At 47.6% G+C, this 13437-nt stretch overlaps 8 protein-coding genes across 8 annotated transcripts; 3 read left to right on the plus strand and 5 right to left on the minus strand.

The window, feature by feature from the left end:
- Nucleotides 1-410: 410 nt before the first annotated feature.
- FMAN_10955 (uncharacterized protein) lies at nucleotides 411-2227 on the minus strand (the record flags this gene model as incomplete). Its single annotated transcript, XM_041833705.1, has 6 exons — nucleotides 411-1001; nucleotides 1057-1401; nucleotides 1460-1677; nucleotides 1728-1775; nucleotides 1839-2014; nucleotides 2061-2227. 6 exons carry the CDS (start codon nucleotides 2225-2227, stop codon nucleotides 411-413), a joined length of 1545 nt encoding a protein of 514 aa, XP_041684042.1.
- Nucleotides 2228-2560: 333 nt separating this feature from the next.
- Nucleotides 2561-4397, minus strand: FMAN_10956 (uncharacterized protein; the record flags this gene model as incomplete). Its single annotated transcript, XM_041833706.1, has 5 exons — nucleotides 2561-3157; nucleotides 3218-3564; nucleotides 3618-3773; nucleotides 3876-4144; nucleotides 4216-4397. 5 exons carry the CDS (start codon nucleotides 4395-4397, stop codon nucleotides 2561-2563), a joined length of 1551 nt encoding a protein of 516 aa, XP_041684043.1.
- Nucleotides 4398-4963: 566 nt separating this feature from the next.
- Nucleotides 4964-5818, plus strand: FMAN_10957 (uncharacterized protein; the record flags this gene model as incomplete). The annotated part of the gene is made up of 1 exon (XM_041833707.1): nucleotides 4964-5818. One exon carries the CDS (start codon nucleotides 4964-4966, stop codon nucleotides 5816-5818), a length of 855 nt encoding a protein of 284 aa, XP_041684044.1.
- Nucleotides 5819-6030: 212 nt separating this feature from the next.
- FMAN_10958 (putative alcohol dehydrogenase, class IV) lies at nucleotides 6031-7170 on the minus strand (the record flags this gene model as incomplete). Its single annotated transcript, XM_041833709.1, has 2 exons — nucleotides 6031-6578; nucleotides 6645-7170. The coding sequence occupies 2 exons, from the start codon at nucleotides 7168-7170 to the stop codon at nucleotides 6031-6033; spliced, it is 1074 nt and encodes a 357-aa protein (XP_041684045.1).
- Nucleotides 7171-7320: 150 nt separating this feature from the next.
- Nucleotides 7321-8481, minus strand: FMAN_10959 (uncharacterized protein; the record flags this gene model as incomplete). Its single annotated transcript, XM_041833710.1, has 4 exons — nucleotides 7321-7404; nucleotides 7472-7972; nucleotides 8029-8405; nucleotides 8457-8481. The coding sequence occupies 4 exons, from the start codon at nucleotides 8479-8481 to the stop codon at nucleotides 7321-7323; spliced, it is 987 nt and encodes a 328-aa protein (XP_041684046.1).
- Nucleotides 8482-8819: 338 nt separating this feature from the next.
- On the plus strand, nucleotides 8820-9827 carry FMAN_16147 (uncharacterized protein; the record flags this gene model as incomplete). The annotated part of the gene is made up of 2 exons (XM_041833711.1): nucleotides 8820-9093; nucleotides 9151-9827. The coding sequence occupies 2 exons, from the start codon at nucleotides 8820-8822 to the stop codon at nucleotides 9825-9827; spliced, it is 951 nt and encodes a 316-aa protein (XP_041684047.1).
- A 237-nt stretch (nucleotides 9828-10064) lies between these two features.
- Nucleotides 10065-11106, plus strand: FMAN_10960 (uncharacterized protein; the record flags this gene model as incomplete). The annotated part of the gene is made up of 4 exons (XM_041833712.1): nucleotides 10065-10176; nucleotides 10226-10298; nucleotides 10356-10792; nucleotides 10862-11106. 4 exons carry the CDS (start codon nucleotides 10065-10067, stop codon nucleotides 11104-11106), a joined length of 867 nt encoding a protein of 288 aa, XP_041684048.1.
- A 373-nt stretch (nucleotides 11107-11479) lies between these two features.
- On the minus strand, nucleotides 11480-13300 carry FMAN_10961 (uncharacterized protein; the record flags this gene model as incomplete). The annotated part of the gene is made up of 4 exons (XM_041833713.1): nucleotides 11480-11738; nucleotides 11792-11935; nucleotides 12005-13107; nucleotides 13172-13300. The coding sequence occupies 4 exons, from the start codon at nucleotides 13298-13300 to the stop codon at nucleotides 11480-11482; spliced, it is 1635 nt and encodes a 544-aa protein (XP_041684049.1).
- Nucleotides 13301-13437: the final 137 nt, after the last annotated feature.

A 13437-nucleotide genomic window follows, 5' to 3' on the forward strand; every position in this document is an offset into this window, starting at 1 on the left:
CATTTCAATGGGCGTTTGCTTCCCCGCTTCGATGCCTTTAGTCGCACTTAACGCGTCACAACAATCAAGCACATGAACAACATCGCAATTTGCAACGTTCAGTGTGTGCGTGATCTTGGTCCAGTTGACACTCTGGCCGCCACTCCTATGTCCGCTATAAATAATATACATTAGAAAAGAAACAAGCGGCGGTTCAAAGTTCTCATCCACTTACGAAATAATCATTCCCTCGTCTGCCTACCCTATTGGCCCGATTGTCTCATGGCCAGAATACATACTTTCATTCACCGTCCCTTATCAGTTAACAAGTCAACGTGGGTCCAGTTTCATCAACTGTGAGGCTAGCTATAATGTTGTTACTGTTGAAATCAATATGCTCTTTTCAATTTTGAGTAACCGCTACTTCAAAACTAGTTTGATAAACTTACTCTACCCGCAGCAAGAGCAACAAACGCTCTATCTAATAGCATACTATCCATCTTCTCTAGTATATTTGCCTCAGCGATTCTGCGACGTGCTTTAACTTCCCAATCATTCAACACCTTAGATACTCCATGAGGTCCAAAGCCATAGCAGCGCCCAGATTCTGAAGAGGTCCATGGCTGCTCCACGTTGATGAACTTGGTCCAGATGTCACGCATAGCCTGACCAGTCAACTCTGAGCCACGCGAGAAGCTCAGATCGAAGCCTCCGAACAGTAAGATGAGATCTACTGCATGATGGGCTCCACTCGACGGTTGCCAGGGATTAGCCTCGTCTATCAAGTACCTAAAGATCGGAATCTGAGCATCGCGCCTGAAGAATTTCTCAAGACGCTGTATCGGCAGTAAGAATTTATAGTCATTGATAAAGTCTATGGCGCCATTGTAACAGGATGACGGCCTATCCATATAGATATGGTATGCCTTCTTGAGCTCATCACTATGTTCTCCTGCAGCATCAAATGCCGCGAGGATCTCGTTTGGGCTTAAAAGACGCACACCTGTTTGCCAGATAACTGCCTGTATAGTTGTTATTGAACACTCTCATGATGGAATGGAGTCCCTATTCACTCACCTCCTTATTCACGTCGCCTAGCATGATGCGCTTGGACTCAAGGCTGCTATTTTGCCAGTCCTCAAATTGTTCTTCCCATTCAAGGCAGAAAGACTGTAGGCCGCTATGTCTGACTGCCTTGGTGATCTCATCTACTGATGCAGTATCTAAGTCAAGGAGCGGATTGATAGCTTTAACTTGCTTTAGAACTGCGTCACGCAGAGTCTGGACTGACTTGGGTGACTGAGGTGGCGAAAGGTATAAGGTCCCAGATGAAAGGATGTATTGCTGGACAGGGGCATTTCGCGTGAGATGAGCGTGACAGTACACTGCTCCAGCACTTTCGCCGGCCAAAGTCACTCGAGTCTAGGGGTCTCTATCAGTGAAATGATCTTCAAAGCGTGAATGTCAGGTTGATCAATACCGGGTCGCCCTTGAAGCCAGAAATATGTTCCTGAATCCATTGAAGTGCCAGTGCCTGGTCTCGTAGAGCTAAGTTCACTGGCCCCTCTCCGTTTCCCTTTCCGAGTGCAAATATATTCAGTCTGTATTGGACAGTGACAGAGATGATAGGTTTACGTTGACGAACTGAATCGGCAACAATTGTTGTCATATCTGTCAGAGAAAGAAACGCATAAGACTCTTAGCAGTTGTCGCAAGATGGCAAGGGGTATTTATCGGTTAAGTCTCACCACAAATTCCAGAAGCAGCAGTTCCAAAGCTCACGGCTTGTGAACCTCCTGTATATCATTATTAGTGGAAAGGCTACACTATGCTAATAATATGGTTCGGGACTTGCATACCGTGGATCCACACCAGAACTGGCAGTTTGTCTAAGCTTGATAGAGAATCAAGCTTGGGCAGCGTTACGTCGAGGTTAGTGCACTCAAATTCGTCCTCCGGCTCGACGGGAAGTTTGTGATGAGGCGGAATGCGTAGTAAGTGGCCTACATCAGCTTGGATCTGAGGACAACGAGGGCTACGATAGTGAGCGATAGCTAGTTACTCTCCGGATACGAACTTACCCAAATTTGGTGCAATCAAGGTGTCCTGGAAGCTGATCTAGCTTCTTAGCTTCTTCAAAACGGCGCGGTATGTAGCCGTAAGGAATACCACGAAACTGCGCTATCCCAGAGACCTCAGTTCCGCTCAGGGTTGTTCTAAGAGACTCGTGACAAAGAGTGATAGACATTGTGAAATGGTAGTGAAGGGAGAAATCGTAGTTCGGGTTTGGTGCTGGAGTAAGCTTCAAGTGGTGTAGTATGAATTGAGTGGATAAGAGACCTCAAAATAAGACAAACTTGGGATACGCTGCTATATATCCTTAGGTCAGAAGGGTTCTTTTGTCTCCACTTAATTGTCACCGTACAATGCAATGTGGGGTAATGCTCTCGTGAGTAATAGTTTGAAGGTTTCCTTTCTCAACGTACACTGAATATGGATGTCGTTAAGGGCTTCAATTGCAAAAACGATTTAATGCATTGAATTGGTGATGAACCTTATGCTAACCCCACATATTGACTCCTTAAGCTGCGAATACGAATGAGGTCCATGCATTCAACAAAGAATCCATGTCAATCAATGCGGCGATCTTAACTAACTCTCTATACCTCTCGGAGAACGCGCGGTCGCCCTTGACTGACTGTTGGCGGCCATCCTTTAAAATCGATGTTCCTTGGACTGTTGATAGTGGCTCCCATGGCTTTTTCCCACAGGCGAAGGTGATAACATCTGTGGCAAACCGTACCGCGGATGCTTGTTGCGTCTCGTTGAGATGGTCGTTGAAATTCTGGAAGAGAAATGCAACGTCTAGAATATGTGTACTGCGTCCTTTGAACGGGCCATCCCAAGGGTTCGGTTCGGAAAATTGCATCAGGAACACGTCCCCGGGTAGTCTCTTAGCAAGCACTCGAGCGGCAGCTTCATTGCCAATGTCTGATCCGAATTCCAACACACGAAGTAAGACATCCTGGTTCTCTAGATCTGGTGAGATACCATAAAGTTTCAAAAGCTGTTCGGCAGTATCATTGTCTTTCCCAAACTTGGTGCGAAGATGAGTTGCGAACTCGTCCGCGACAGACTTCCTATGAGAGAATAGGCCCATAAATGCGAATATGCTGGCCTAAAATAGATCAGCATGAACAAAATTCCCAGGAAAGAGTATAGTGGGTCGCTTGCTTACATCTAATGGAGAGTAGACAATCATGGCGCCTTCAAATTGCTTCGCCTTGAAAGTATAATCTCCCGAGGCTATGAGCTCGAATGACTCACGATAGGGCACGAGATCATTGTCAAATACTGGGAGCAGAGGTAGGCCTCGGATCTGAGAATGTTGAGCCCATGTAGATGAATTCTCAAGAGATTCCAGACGCTCAGTGGTGGACAGTTTATCCAGGCTCCAGGCTTCTATGATTGACTTATACGCAATCTCAGTCACCTCATATGTTAGCGGTGGGACAGAGGGCGGAGAACCACCCATGACAACAATTCGAGAGGCTAGAGCCTTCTCAGTATACATGAGGCGTACGGCTGATACTAAACGTTGCAATTAGATAAGGTCACACAAGCGAATTGTTACTCACGTCCTCCGACACTTTCACCGGCAACAGTCACTTGACTAGGATCACCACCGAATCCTGCGATGTACTTTTGCACCCACTGCAACGCAACTATCTGATCATGCAAGCCGCGATTGGGCTTGTATCCAGCCATACGAAGCTCTTCGGAAGTCATGAAGCCTGGAGCCCCAAGCCGGTAGCTAGGGCGTCTTGGTTAGCAATGCGCCTCTTATGATAAACTGGGAGTTGGAGAAAAGCTTAGTACTCGCTTTATATTGATACCAATTATTGGTGTGCCTAAATGAACGGAAAGCTGCACAATGCGCTTCATGTCAAACTGTGGCCACCAGTTTGCTCCCACAGAGAAGCCACCTCCATGTATATAAACCAGGACTGGGATGCCATTGGAACTTCTTGCACCAGCTGGAACTACAACGTTCAAGTTCAGGCACTCGGTTCCGGAAATACCCGGATATTCAGGCTTTTCTATCCTTTTCTGGATAGCATCCAACTCATGGTCCACTGCTTCGGGCAGGGATATCGTCTGCTGCCTGTACTCATGTATAATTGAGTTTTTTTCCTGTTGGTAAGGCGAATGAGACACTGGCGCCGGGGAACTTACCCAAGTCGGTCGCAAACAATACCCGTGCCATCATAGGAACATAGTGCAGGGTTGTCGAACCAGTGACGAAGAGACGCGTACTTGATCCCGAGAAATTGTACAACATCATTCGTTTTTATTCCCCTGATAGTACCAATGGTCCGATGGTCAAAATTAGCATACTGAATAGTGGCCTCGGACATATTTCAGACTCAATAGGTTGCTAGAAAGTTTTTAGTGCGTGTAGCGTGGTAAGTCAGGGTTGAGAAAAGATTTTCAACGTGGTGAATCATGATGATGTTAGATATCTTTATGGATCCAACCTCTTAAAGGGAACTTGCCCTTCCCCAAGTTTGGTTATCTCAATATGTACTTGTTATCAACTACCCCGCAGCTGGTCGATGATGCTAACTACCTGCCCCGTTCTAATTCTAATACCTAGTATTCTAGAGAAGTGTCCTTTGTAATATAGTACAAGAGCGTATATGAAAGAGCCTAGCATGTCGTTTACTAGATCTCGTGTCTTGATATTAAAAATACTCCTAGTGTTAAGTGAGAAAAAAGTAGCTAGCTTAGAAAGATGTTTCATATGCCGAAATTATGAGAAGGTAGGAATGCTGAGGAGAAGAATAATTACCCCACATTGATTTGGCTGGAAGCTGCTGTGTAAAATGGTGTCTCCAGACCAAAGAATCCGCGTAATTGATCAAACCTTCATCCACTTTACTACGTTACACCCACTGTTATTAACCACCATTAAGTTAACATCATGTTGAACTCTCGACGTCAGGTGATTCAGCACGCCAATGGACAGACCACTGCGTATATTTATGACTCATTTACCGATCCTTGGAGGCCACGAGAGACCATCCTCATCCAACACGGATTCGCACGGACAGCCGAGCACTTTTACCACTGGGTGCCAGCCCTTTCACGCCATTACAACATTATTCGACGAGAGCTTAGAGGCCACGGGGGCTCAAGCTACCCAAAAGGCAATGAGCGATCTGACTATCAGTATTCTGTCAACACGATTATGGACGAGATCAAGGACACACTCGATCAGATAGGTATTGAGAAAGTCCATTTTATAGGAGAATCGACCAGTGGGATGCTGGCAGAGATCTTTGCCGCGACGTACCCTGAGCGAGTCAGCTCTGTCGTAGTGTGCTCGTCACCTACATCCTTGCCACCAGAGGCGCAAAAGTTCTTGGCCTTTGGGATGGAGTCCTGGCCAGAAGCATGCCGTCAGCTGGGATCGCGAGGATGGGCGACACGTCTGACGGCAACTAGTGGGACAGTAGGTAGCAGTGATGCAGCGTACCTCGAGTGGTGGACTGACAGGGTCGCTGTCAGCGATGGCGAAGGCCTTGCTGGCTATGCCGAGTTCTTGAGTAGCCTTGATGCTTGGCCATATCTCAAGCGCATTGAGGCACCCATGCTGGTTCTGGCTCCAACTAAAAGCGCTCTGGTAACAGTCAAGTCGATGGAGGATCTCGTTGCTGAGGTGCCGAATGCTAGATTGGAAGTGGTGGAATCTGAAGGTCATGAGATTTATGCTGAGGCTGAGGAACAATGCTTGAGTAAAATCATTAGTTTCCTGGAAGGTATCGAAGGATTATAAAAATTGCTTGTGTTAAGTTTCCGCGACTCCGACTCTCAGTTCAGCCGATGACACGACGATTCGAATTACACTTGACAACTCAAAAGTCCAAGTGATTAAATTGTCACAACAGAGCAGTCAGAACAATAATGCTTTGCTGTTTAATTGCGCATCCACTCAATTATGCATCTTTTCATTCCGTCGTTCTCTTCTATAGGCTGCGCCACCTTCGGTCACAGATCCTGCTTGGCCTGCTCACCGCTCCATGCACGTCTCAACACCTCGCGAAGAGCGTCTCGCTCAAGTGGCCGCGGGTTTCGATACGGATTTGAGACAGCAACGTCAGCGGCCTTATCAATGCTTTCCTCCTGCATTCCCAACACCTTCAGACTCATGTCTATACCCAGACGGCGATAAAGGGCGTTGATACCTCGGACGGCATCTCCTTGACTCTCGGGTAGCACTGCAGCAAGCTGGCTCATAGCCTCTGGATCACTTGGTGCGTTAAAAGCCAGGGCATGCGGTAGCACGACCACATGCGTCTCGGCGTGCGGCAGGTTGAATGAACCACCAAGGGTATGGCATAGCTTATGATGGAGTGCCATGTCAACGGCCCCTAGACAAAGGCCACATAGCCATGCACCGTACAAGGCTTTGTACCTTGATTCATTGTTTTGGGGGTCAGTCTGCAGGATGGGAAGAGCCTCGCTTAGCGATCTGATGCCCTCGCATGCCATGACATTAATGATCGGGTTGGTATTGCTGGCGTAGAGCGCCTCAACTAAAGGCAGTCAGCAACTTAGAGATCTCGAATCCTCATAAATTAAAGGAAGGATAAAACACTTACCAGAATGTGCAATTGCATTTATGCCGCTGTTCACACTCATCTTGACAGGAAGGGTCAATGTAAGGTCCACATCGTAGACGACAGCGGTCGGTAGAATTTTGGAGTCTCGCCTTGTGACCTTGCGTCCATTCTCTGTCTCACCCAGAATCGGAGTCATCTCACTACCTGCATAAGTGGTGGGGACGCAAACATGTACGAGGCCGGTCCGAACACAGATAGCTTTGCCTAATCCGATAGTGCTTCCGCCGCCTACCGAGACCACACAGTCAATGCTTGCTTCATTTGCCTGGCGAAGAGCAGATTCGGTGACTTGTACTGGGGTATGCATCACAGCGCCGGTAAAGATCGACACTGCGACGTCACCCAGGATATCGGCCACGCGTTTGACAATGTCGGCCTGTTCGGGCGTGGAGAGAAGCATTACGGACTTGGCGCCGAGTTCATCTACCAGGGAACGTATTTGTGCCAACGTTCCCTTTCCGAACAGAACTCGGGGCGAGTTGAAGATAAACTCAAATGTTTTCATGGTTACTGATGTATTAAAATGCCGAATACTTCATCGAGTTGAATTATAGTAGTCGTCAATTAATGAGCTGCTACTCAAGCAAACTTATATACTGCGACTCTAATCTGTCTACAGACTGACCCCACAACCCCGCATCATATGATCTGGAGTTCACCTCGACGTGTTGGCTTTCTCCCCCTCACTCGTCTCCTCTGTGTCGGTTATATGGAGGTATACGGATGATCCATCTCGGTCCTATCATCGAAGCATTTAGTATCTGTTCAAGGAATCTATTGGGGCATGGATTCAGCCAGGTACTTACGATGCATCGAGGGTCCTCAGATGCTTTCTTGTAAACTTCATAGGCCGCTTTCGCCATGGCGGGCTCCAGATCCAGCTTCTTGGCTGCTTCTATGCCCAAAGACAGGTCCTTCAGGAACATCTGCGTTTTAAAACCTAGTCTCCAGTTGTTACTGCTGGGTGCATGTGGTACCACGTCGGGTACAGGGCAAACATTGTCTCCCATGAACGTCTGTCCTGTGGAATTGTGGATGATCTGGTGCAGCATCTTCGGATCGACTCCGGATTTTACACCGATGGCCATGGCTTCTGCAACCAATAACAAGACCGAACACGAGATGTAATTATTGCTGATCTTGGCAGCTAGCCCAGAGCCAATGGTTCCGCACCAGAACAACTTTTGGGAGTCACCCATCAAATTTACAACATAATGGATGCGATGGCCTACATCACCATCAGAAGCTGGTTTCGGATGACCAATCATGAACGAAAGATTGGCCTTCTCAGCGGCTGGAACTCCGCCCTGAATATAATTAGTATTCTTTAAGCCTCCCGAAGATCTTATCCCCGAGGACTTACGGAAACTGGTGCATCCACATATATACCTCGGCCTGCCTCTTTGATTTGACGGGCAGTATCTCTTGCCGTCGTAACATCGATAGTGCTGCACTCCAGGAGAAGCCTATTTTTATTCTTTGTGGCGGATATGATACCGTCTTCGGGGTCCAGATACACCTGCAAAACCTCTTTAGGTCCCGGTACCATTGAGATGACTATGTCAGCCTCGGCTGCTAGGCGTTTTGGAGACTCATGGCACTTGACGGGCCCCATAACGATGAATTCGTCGTAAAAGCTTTGGCATGTGGGCTTGTGCACATCAAGAATATGCATGGACGATGATTTGGAGAGACCACGACGAATGGCTGCAGCCATTGGGTACCCAATAGCTCCCAGTCCTTGCGCGGTTAGCGTCTTCATTCCAATCAACCTTCACGAGGAAAGCTTACCAATGAAGCCGATGTTGACCTCCATTATTTTTCTTCTCAAGGAAATACTGCACAGCACAGTAGGTTGACCCAGTAGGACCTGTTGTTTCTGCTCCTCTTCGCTGGATGATATCGTGCATTTTCAAGAGCGCTGACATGTCCACCCCGCAAAACCCCGCTCGAGATTGGATTTCTACCCCATCCCTCGTCTCGACTCTACTCCATCTCTTTGCCATTGATAATGAAGATGCTTTCTTTAGCAATATTGCATACATATCTCGAGTGACTGGGGGCCTGTCGACGTTTATCTTGATTAGTTCCACCTTATGTCAAGTCGAAGGCACCGTCCTACATATCCAGATCTTTTACCCCACCATCGCCACTATGACACAGAAGCAGGGGCAGCTGACAGTTGGAGTCATTGGACCCGCCGGCTTTGGAGGCTCATACCTCTGTGTCGAACTCATCAGCCGCGGCCACCGCGTAATCGGCTTGTCGCGCAACCCCCAGAAGCTGGGTTCGCATCTTCTGTATGAACCACGGAATGTTGATCTTGCTTCTGTGAGTGAGGTAGAGCTGGTTTCAGCTTTCAGCGACGTTGATGTCCTGGTATGCGAATATGGGCCTCATACCGCAGGACATGAGGCACTCAAGTACAGTTAGTAAATTCCAGCTCTCATATCATCAATGACACATTCTGACCTCGCGTGCGCAGTGCCGTTTATCGAAGTGATCAGAAAGATAATCCTCGCCGTCAAACGGGCTAGGCTTGGTTATTTTATTATGCTTGGGGGCACCGGTAGCCTTCATGTTCCTCATGAGGATGGCGTCTGCGCGGCCGATAGCAAAGACTTTTTTCTCGCCTACAGACGAGCGATCGCTGATAGCCATGCACACGTTACTTATATGGAGGAAAGGCTTGGTCCACTCGGCGTGAATCTCAGAGCCTACCGCAACGCTCGCCTTGCCCTACGCGAAAACGATGACGAGAAAAAGAAGACTGCAAGTCGTGTCATCAGCGAGTACGAGGCCAAGTTGCGGGAGGGTGATGATGCAGCAGAGTTCATCAAGGCAGCAAGAACCACGGTCATGTTCTTCGACGGTAACAGATCATTTGACTGGACATATGTTTCACCGAGCGCATTATATCGCCCTGGCAAGCGCACAGGAACGTACGAGATTACCATTAATAACTTGCCTCTGACGGGGGAGATTCGGGGTGAAAATCGCTTGGATGGTCGTTTGATGGGTATTTCTGCTGCAGACCTTGCCATAGCTATCGCGGATGAAGTGGAGACACGAAGGCACATTTACCAGCACTGGACAGCTACATCTGACCTCTCAGATGATAGCCCAGCGCCAGCCTATCTCACCTTGAGTTCAGACAGTTAGATGATTGATACAGCTTTATTTATTCAGACTTGATCTAGCTATAAGTCCCGCGTTAATGAACAAAAAGCCATTGTCTGACTTACCCCATTCTCTCGTCTGAGAAATGATGCGGGGCAGTCTACAAAAACCACTTATGTGGAGGGTCAACATCCATAGGTTATAAGACAAGCCAGTCGGGTAGTATCAGCGTTGCCTTGAATCACACAACATTTTGCACCATCTTATCGCTTGACAACAATGGCCGAATATTTACTCCGTGACGAAGACCTACAAGACCTGCGCGGAAAGGTCATTATAGTAACTGGAGGGGCTACTGGTATCGGACGTGCCCTCGTGCAACTTGCCCATGGTACTCAAACTCCTTCCCTAGAGGTTTTGAGTTTAGCTAATCAGACTAGATCACGGAGCAAAGGTTGCAGCTTGTGATGTAAACATAGAAGCTGGAGAAGAGCTAGAACAACAACTCCCGACGTGATTGCCAGCAAACCTACGATCTCCCGCGGTGTCCAAATGACTGACCTGAGGTAGCGATTTCTTGTTTAAGAAATGTGACGTATCCATCTGGAAAGATGTGATAGAGTTCTTCCAGGAGACGTACCAAAGATTTGGTACAATCGATACAGTTATCTCCAACGCGGCGATAAACAAAGTTGAGAACCTTGACGACCTTGACGCAACCGATATTACAGACGGAGAAGAGCTTCGAGAGCCAGATCTTTCTGTTCTCAAAGTCAATATGATTGGAACATGGTACGTGACTCGGTGCGCCATTCACTTTTTCCGTAAGCATCCAGAGACCAGATCACAACTCGTACTTTTCGGATCAGTTGCCAGTTACTTTGACACTCCGCCGCTTTACACATACTGCGCGAGCAAAGCTGGAGTCCTTGGGCTTTTCCGGGCGTTACGGACACAAACAGTCAAGTACAACATAAGTGTCAATATGATTGCACCTTGGATGACCCGTGAGTGATCAAATACCCTCAGATAGCCCTCTGATTAACGAATTGTGCCTAACGAATATCATCCAATAGTCACTGACATGGTCACCGACCATGTTAAAAAGGTTTGGGGTGACTTGCCAGCAAACACTCCTCTCGATGTTGCGAAGGCCAGTCTTTTATGTGTAGTCAGACCCGAGATTAATGGAAAGGCGTTTCTCATCAATGGGGGCAAGTTCACCGAGGTGGAAGACAAGTTGGATGAGACGCAGGCAGTATGGTTGGGGTCAGAGCTTGACAAGAACATGAGAGAAGGCCAGCGGAGACTGATTGACTAGCTCATCAGAGACATACCAAACGATAAGAATTCATATCGGTTTCGAACTTGATATTTTCTTCTTATGGAGATTTATCTCAAAGTTCTATATTCTGTCCTAAATTCTTCGTGCTGAGGTGGATTGAAAACGGATCATTTTAGCATATAGTAATTATTATTTTGGGGCTCCCGCGCTATTGAGAACTACGGTCATATCAACGTTTATTAATTGATCAGAACTATGTCATCTTCGACAGTCTTTTCAACATCCTAAAGCTTAACTTTGTGACCAGCAATGAGTTATGTAGTATTGTGCTATAGCTGCATATTCCAATGCCACAGGTTTGGGATTCAAATTTGCCAAATAATTAATTTACATCATCGAATAACTTATTTTAGCCACGATACTCTAGATCCTCCAGATTGGCTGATTCGAAAGCGGCTTTCATGACGCGCCTATGCTCGTCAGAACGGCAGATAATGTCACACTCGAACGGCTCAGGGACACTGAGGAACCCGGGCATCATCCTGGTCACCGGATCAATCACTGACCCCTCTACGGTTTTCTTCTTCTGGATATTGAAGCCCCAAAGCGTTCGGGAAATGACGATAAATAAAGACTTTTCAGCAAGATGGACGCCAGGACACGCTCGTCTTAATCTCATGTCAGGATAGTGCAGATTGTAATGGTTGGGTTCTGTGCTTACCTTCCGGCGCCGTAGGAGAAGTGGTCTCTATCGTAAGGGTCTTGGGCGTTCATGAGCTCCGCCGCCGACCCTTTCGTGCCGAGATAACGTGAAGGCTCAAAGGTTTCTGGGTCTACATAGCGGCTTGGGTCGTACTGTATAGCCCTGTGATTTACTCGAGTGGTGAGTCTTCTGAATCTTGGAGTGTGATGATCGGATGGAGGAAATACTCACCACCAGTTCAAGACAACCACGGAGTCTTTGGGAATGAAATACCCATCGTACCAGTCATCTTCAGTCAAAGCATGGTACATACCGAATTTATTGACCGGACGCCATCTAAGGGTTTCCTTGATCATGGCACGGATGTATGGAAGATCCTTTTCGTCCTCCCACTGAGGAAGCCTGTGAGAACCAACCACGCGGTCGAGCTCTTCTTGACCCTTTTTCATGATCTCGGGATGCAAAACCATGGCCAATGTCCAGTTGTTGATTGTGGTAGCTGTCGTCTCAGAACCAGCCTCGACCAGCCCTCCGCAGGTATAGGCGGCCAACAAGTCATCGATGCCATTCTTTTTTGGGTCGCTGAGGTAAAAGTCCTTACAGAAGCAGTCTCTAGCCGTTCCCTCGTCTGTAGTCCTTTTCAATGTGTCCCACAAATCGAGGTAAATCTGGCTGTCATGGGCGAAGGCTCTTTCTCCCCATGAGCGCCAATTACCCAAGAGCCACTGTGGCAATCTGGCTAGGCCAGGAAGCGTCTCAACGATGAAGGCACCTGGTGCAGACATGATTGACAAGTTTTCGAGAACAGAGAAGATTTTTGTTATGATCGGGTCTTCAAAAGAGGGAATGCGATAGCCATAAGTAACCAGCATGATAACCGATGTCGAATAGCGACGATTTATGGTGTAGAACTGATCTGGTCGCTCGAGGAGATCGTTGAGGACTACCTTGGACTCGAAGTCTTGCACGGGCCTGTATTTGTTGGACGTGTTGAGATTGAGAAGAGCATGGCTGTGTTTCCGTAAGCCTCTCCAATCAGGTCCATATGCCATAAAGAGCTGTCGTGACTTTCCACTAGCCACATCTTGAGCGAGAGGAAGTGAAGGGCGTGAAGAGTAGATGCCAGATTTCTTATCCAACAAATCTTTAACGGCTTTGGGCGATGAAAGCCAGATGTAGTCTGTCCCGCCGATCTTTGTGTAGAAGACATCTCCGTATTTCTGATGCCAATCACGTACCCGGTAGCGTACAAGCTCCGAATCGTTCAGATCGAATAGATTGCCAACCAAAGGCCAGCCACGTGGGCCAGGTGGAAGCTTTCTCCTTCGCAAGTCCTATCAACGCCAGCCATAGTTAGAAAACGCCGATCAGGTTTTGGTACTCGTTTGGCGTCCTCACCGTGATGCTATTTGGGATTAGGCACAGATAGGCACCAATCAGAAATAAAACGACAGCCAAGGCTGGACGGAGAAGGGAGTCAGTGACAACAGGCAGATAGACTGGACTTTCAAACTCGAGAAGCTTCATTGCGATAGTACGGAGGCTTGTAAGGTATTCAGGTGCTTGCGGAAGAATCTGGGAAACCTGCGGTAGAGACAGGCGTATAAACTTTTCTTTTTGTTCTGCCGCCATGTTCACTCTACTCACCCTACACTAAATCTTTT

This window comes from Fusarium mangiferae, assembly GCF_900044065.1.
Source record: "Fusarium mangiferae strain MRC7560 genome assembly, contig: FMAN_scaffold008, whole genome shotgun sequence".
NCBI classification, from domain to species: domain Eukaryota; kingdom Fungi; phylum Ascomycota; class Sordariomycetes; order Hypocreales; family Nectriaceae; genus Fusarium; species Fusarium mangiferae.